Genomic DNA, 6382 nt, shown 5'->3' on the forward strand with positions numbered 1-6382 from the left:
GCCCGCATTAATGATATCAAGTCATTCTTGTCAAAGTGTCTTGAATAGGAATCAAATGAACACAAAGAAAATTATTTCTATTCACTCTTTTTTAGACCACTTAGATGAAATTGGATAATTTCCCACGGCACACCTAGCAATGTGTCACGGCACACTAGTGTGCCACGGCACAGTGGTTGAAAAACACTGCTCTAGAGGACCACAGACCACAGTTCCTGTTGTTCACACCACCAAATGTTATTCAGTTTTAAGATGACTGACATAATGTACACCAACTCAAAACAACCTCTTAATTAAAGGTCAAGATTTATTTTTCACTTCAACTCTGTTCTCTGCTCCCTGCTCTCAACTTCTTTCTCTGTTCCTCGATCACAAAACAGAAGCCGTTCTTATTCTTGTTCTAGAGGCAGACTACAGACCTTGAAGGCGGTGTCTCTTTGTCCAGGAAGCCATCGAAAGCCTCTTCTCAGCAGTCGCTGCTGACCTGAACGTGTTACAGACCCACTGGTGCGTCTGCAAGTACGTGAGTGGGTGTCCACATTAAGTTCACCGGATGAAAAGCTTTCCTGCAATAGCTTTCACCTTGTTGACCTTCTTTGGTGCTGGTAAAGGAAATCCGCAACAGATACCTCAAATATGAAAAGGACATACATCTCTCTAACTGTGCCTCTCAGTAAGTACATTAATGTTTGTTAGGAAGGTGTTTTTTTACATAGATGTTTATACAAACACCAAAGATATGGGAACTGTTGCACTTTATGAAGAGCCTGTGTTTATTTCAAGTATCTGTAAGCCTTACACTTTCTTCTCCAACTTTGAAGTAGTGATACTCACGGGAGCCATTCGCTGTGATGACATTAAAGAGGTGATGGTCAAGCGAGGTGGAACGGTCGATCTATTTTGCGACATGATTATGACCACTGGATCACACATTAACTGGTTCCGAAACTGCACTCATAGCTACCAGCCTCCCCTCGTCATCTCCCCGACCATGCTCAGGGAGCAGCCCATCGCGCGCCTCAACATGGTGAAGAGAGACAAAGTGGAGTCCTACGACCTGCAGATATGGAACATCACACCAGCTGAGGAGGGGACATACTACTGCGCAAACACAGAGAAGAAGGATGGCGTAGAACATTACACATACGGGAAATCTATCACCCGTGTGGTACTGACTGGTATAGGTAAGCATATCATAGAGGAAGTGGGGGTGGGGTGGGGATGGGCCTTGTGGTTCATAGAGGGAAGTAAAACGTACCTGATGTCTTTTTTTTTCAGGAAATGATGAATGCGAAGAAATTAAAACTCCAATGGGTAAAATTATTTAAATGATATTTTAAAATGTATTGAATTTAAATATATTTGTTTGTTTGTTTCTCTTCTGTCTAACTCACTAACAGCAAACACTCTTGCATACTGTATACACTGCTCCCACATGGCTTACTGAGAAAAAAAAAAAAAAAAAACCTCATAACAACACCTGTAACTAACCAGTGACACATTACTAAACTAAAGAGCAAATGAAGTATTAATTGAACCTATACCAACAAAAGGTACAACCATGACATTCTGTTTTAGTTGTAGTATGTTTTCCATCCACCAGTTATTGGTAGTCCTGGCCCTTCTCTGGCACCACTGCCAGAGTGTGGGCAGTGCTGGATGATGCTGTACAGTGGGGGTGCTGTGTGCATTCTGCTCATTGGTATCGTCATCACTGTTTGTATCTCCCACATTCACTTAAAGAAAGGTAATGCTTTGTTTATGTTTTACACACACATACACACAAACACACACACACACACACACACACACAGAAACACACACACACACACACACACACACACACACACATAGACAGATCAACACATATCTGGCTCTATTGTGACAGTATATGGTCACTCGCGAAAATCTAACTACATGTAAACAAACTAAATCTATCTAAGCTAAATTTAAATTTAGTAGGCAGTCCATATTGGGAGTGTTTTCATTATCAAAGGGATCCCGAATGGCTCAACAAGGCGTTCCTATGCTTCCTAATCAGTCATGGGTGTGTTTTGGGCATGACATCTTTTACGTAAACCAATGAGAGTGACATCTGTCATTCCCTTTACTGTAACAGCAAAACAGCAAATTAGTATTTTAATGGTCACTGGTGCATTTGAAGGAATCTGCTTGCACGCGAGCGTATGGATAGGTATTCCACTAATCTATGCTTTACTAAAACCTAGCAGAGTATATTATATATAGCCTACATGCATCTGCACTCGTCTATTATTTTAACTAATTGGCAAAGTGAAACTAAGTTCACTGTGGTCTCATAGTCGACAAAACAGTTATACACAGTTACTTTCACTATTGATTGACAATAGGTTATCATCGAAAATATGGCCTGAAAAAAGCAGAGCATTTAACCCCAATAATGTTCAAATGACTGAATAAAAAAGCCTAAGGACATGTATTTCATAATATCATTATTATGATTATGTTTACCATCGTAATCGTGTAATTTGTATTGTTTTGCATGTATGTGCGCTCCTGTGGATGAGAGAAGCAGGGTGCGTTGTGCGTCCCATATCACTGTTGTTGATAATGCACTCTTAAAATAACATATAACAACTCGCCACTGATTTCTGACCAGGTTTACCTTGGTCAGTAGCTCGAGTCTATCATAGGAATAAGCGTTGCGTCATGATAATTACAGTATATGCTTTCTGCCAGGTTTTGCGTTATGCAAATAGGGCCCATCAAGACAGACAGACAGACAGACACACACACAGACAGACCCACACACACATACACTGAGACAGACAGGCAGACGGTCTCTCTCTCTCTCTCAAAACTATTGACTGCCTTTTGATTTCTAGAAGTCCATCAAAAAGAAGTTGAGTTCTACATTCATGGATCCCAGGTATTTGCTCAAGTTTATCTTGAATGTTTCAGCACTTGCAAAACATTAAAGTTTGCTTTACTGCTTACATTCCCACCTCATGTCCGGGGCGTGAGGTGCACAGTAGATGGCACAATGGTCTCCTACCATCATCTAATGTCTTACTCAAGTGTACAGGATGGTCGTTAGTCAGATATGCCAGAGACGCAGTGCACAGTGCAGTTTCCCATCACTACACCAGTGAGTCAGTTCCATTGACTCGTCAAATCTGCAGGCATCACTACTTTATATTGAACTGACTCCTTTTTGCACCCCAGAGGCAAATATCAATTGGCATTTTTCATCAGGTTAAGCCATAAGTAAACTTGGACTTTTTTTTTTAATTATGCATATGCCTCATTTTTTTTTTTGCACATCATCTACTTAGAAGGGCATTGCTCATACAGTACATACTGTACAGTACTTTGGTCTATAATCAAATGCCTGACCTCTTTCGAAAGCGGAGTCCCTGTAGTTTCTTAGGAAACAAACATAGCTGCGGATAGCTGTGTGAAGTACTGGCACAGAGCCACAGAGGCTATAATATTATTATATTATCAAATATGGAATGATAGGGTTGATTGAATTTTATTGAGACAGTATTTAGACAGTAAGATTAATCTGACAATGTAAAGCACTACACATATTTTACATGACAAATATTGTCATTGATTCCCAAGAGTCCAAACTTTCCCGGTACTGAACATCATATAACAGTGTTGTGTAATATTCTGTGTGATCTCTGCTGTCTTTAGTTCAAGGCTCATGAGTTGAGTAAGGACCACCGGTGCAGGAACAGTGTGAGGGGGAAGCCCTGCCTCCACACGGAGGTCATTTACACACCTCTGGGCTCGTCACACACCCGCCTCCACGACTGAGGACTTCCAAAGAGGCTGATTTCTGAAGTGGTTGTTTGTTTGTTTATTTGTTAGAACAAAAAAAATTCACAACAGTAGTATCACCCATTGTAAAGCTTTTAAAAAAAATAACACAATGTTGCATACGTCTGTCTGAGTGCAGGTTGTATATATCCACCAGAGAGGGTTAAAGCGAAGGATCTTTGTATCCATGCTGTGTAGTGTGAGATCTGAGAAAGAGTGAAAACTCGTCATAACCTAGTGCCAGCAACAAAGGTCACTATACAACTTTATCATGACCCATATGGGACACTTAAGAAGACTTCAGGTAAAGGTTGAGCAGAGATACAGTACATAGCTTTATATATTTAAAGCAGGGATGGGCAACTTTCATGACTAAGAGGGCCACCATTTTTTATCCTCACCATTAGAGGGCCAAATGTGGCCGCGCACTTCCGCACATCTGACATGAGAGAAGCTACAAAATATTTCCACCGACAGAGAACCGGCTCCGTTCCCATTCACAAACCAACATTTGAACCGTTTGTCGTGTTTCCACCAAACAAAAGCCGGTTCGGAACGTGGCACCTTGGTTCGGAAGTCTTGCGAACCGGAGTGGGCGTGTCATGTGCCTAAAGCATGAGTTTTCCGTCCATATCAACTGTTGCCATGAGTAAACAAAACGATTCAACTAGCATTACACTGCAGACGTACTGTAGAGTAGACTAGCATTTTAAACAGCTAGTTTCTGCCATTTTTTTATGGGAGAACTGGTCATATCACTCTCCCGTTTATGCATCTCATTAACTTTTGCATTTGCATGCACCACCCATATTGATGACGCATCCTTGGTTCGGTTCAGAGCTAGTGTAAATGCGGGCTGGTTCACTAGATAGCACCACGGTTCAAAGAATTCTGAACGGCACCAGTTCAACACCAGGTTCGTTTTTGGTGGAAAAAACACCTTGAGTGATGATCTAGTTTCACCATGTTATCATCACCAAAAGCTTTGGCTATTCCACTACGCACCTGAACAATTACGCCATCTGACAAAGCTTCTTTGCTCTGGCAAGCTCAAAAGACGCTTTAAGTGCGGATTCCTGTGTACTTCTGGCAATTAGTCGTTGTTATTGATGCAGCCTACTTTTGATTTGAGGTCGGCTGCGACAGCGGCCCTAGCTCCGGTGTAAGCTCTGATATTTAACTTTGTGCAAGGTGTTGTATTGGCGACTTAAGTTTAAATCGTTCATGCTTTCGTTTCATTTTTTGCACTGTTCTTCTTCGCCGATGGTAAAGGTCCGAGTCCCGGAGATTGTAGGAAGCGCTGTCTATTACAATGACGGGTGCAGTAAAAAAGAAAAAGCTGCATTTTTATTACAAAAAAAGAATCATATGCGGGCCCGCACTGAGTGAGGAGGCCGCCAGTTGCCCATCCCTACTTTAAAGACTTTAATGACAAACTGTATAATCATATTCCTGTGAGAGACAACAGTGAAATGAGAGCAGTACTCCTTGAGATGGGAGAAATACGGATTTCAATGTTGGACTTCCTGCTTTCAATGATGTAAAAATCATCATTTTACATCATTGAAAGCAGGAAGTCCTATTCATGGGTTTCATTGAAATCCGTATTTCTCCCATCTCAAGGCAAACTGAGGGAATGATGCACGACCATTCAAAACCATGACTGGTTTTCTAAAGATACAAAGCTTAATGCTAATCGGTGAAGTGTCCCTTTTAGTATACTAATTCATCTGTACCTGGCGCGTTCCTCATTTCAAATATGATATTCAGGAAAGCAAAAAACAATGCAAACGGACACAGATCATTTTTCAGCCTGCAGCTATTATTCAGATCAATATATTATTTTGTAATAAAACCCATTTTGTAATCATTTGCTGTATAGGACGTATTGTTTTCAGTAACAAGTTACTTAATCTATTACACATTATTGAAAAGTGATCAGGCCCTAGTTTCTGGGAGAACGAAGCCATGGCCTCATTCCCAGGTCCCTAAAGCCCTGGCCAGCTCCCTAGCTTAATTCACCCTAACCATAGGCCCAGCCTGACTTACCACAATCCTAAACGTTACCCTTACCCCAGCCCTAAGCCTGACCCAAACCCTGACCCTAGCTTTCAGTCTGATTCAGCATAACCCTGACCCTAAGCCTGATCCTTTAGGCTGAAGTCATACTTGCTGTTAGACCAAGCGTAAGCGTATGCGCCCGTGTGTGACCTGCTGTGTCTTGTGTACAGACTCGCTGCAGCATTACGCACCCTACTGGAGGTCTTCACTAGGGGGAGACTAGTAGCCTAATATCAGATGCGGATGTGGCCATGTGCCATTGTTTACTCTCATGATTGGCCCCAGCTTTGATGTCGATAATGCATCTTGCTGTCACCTTTTTTGGCATGATCGCCCCCTACTTTCTTATCAGTATTGCATCTCACGGACGCGTCATTTTCGCTTGCGACGACGTGCATGACCGAAGCACCAAACGACCGCAAAATACACGAGGCAGCCATGATGCAAACACGAACGCGTTGTCTGCAGCAAGTCTAACCCTGGCTATAGCCTTCAGCCTGATTCAGCATAACCC

General features: G+C 42.0%; 1 protein-coding gene across 3 annotated transcripts; it reads left to right on the forward strand.

Moving 5' to 3' along the window:
- The first annotated feature begins 489 nt into the window (after positions 1-489).
- On the forward strand, positions 490-5384 carry LOC134064723 (uncharacterized). Of its 3 annotated transcripts, none has more exons than XM_062520493.1 (6): positions 490-673; positions 822-1184; positions 1279-1314; positions 1604-1747; positions 2865-2908; positions 3682-5384. In XM_062520493.1, the coding sequence occupies exons 1-6, from the start codon at positions 637-639 to the stop codon at positions 3802-3804; spliced, it is 747 nt and encodes a 248-aa protein (XP_062376477.1). In that variant the 5' UTR covers positions 490-636; the 3' UTR covers positions 3805-5384. The 3 variants fall into 3 exon arrangements, with proteins under 3 accessions (XP_062376477.1, XP_062376478.1, XP_062376479.1); XM_062520494.1 differs by having other exon boundaries at positions 825-1184; XM_062520495.1 differs by lacking the exon at positions 2865-2908 and having other exon boundaries at positions 3682-3751.
- The last annotated feature ends 998 nt before the right edge of the window (positions 5385-6382 follow it).

The sequence above is a fragment of the Sardina pilchardus genome, chromosome 2 (assembly GCF_963854185.1).
Source record: "Sardina pilchardus chromosome 2, fSarPil1.1, whole genome shotgun sequence".
Taxonomy (NCBI): Eukaryota; Metazoa; Chordata; class Actinopteri; order Clupeiformes; family Clupeidae; genus Sardina; species Sardina pilchardus.

Excerpts from the sequence above, each read along its gene's own strand:
- LOC134064723 (XM_062520493.1), top strand. The coding sequence starts at position 637 with ATGAAAAGGACATACATCTCTCTAACTGTGCCTCTCA. Across the intron at positions 674-821 it reads CTCTCTAACTGTGCCTCTCA|TAGTGATACTCACGGGAGCC; the intron begins GTAAGTACATTA and ends CCAACTTTGAAG. Across the intron at positions 1,748-2,864 it reads CCACATTCACTTAAAGAAAG|AAGTCCATCAAAAAGAAGTT; the intron begins GTAATGCTTTGT and ends TTTGATTTCTAG.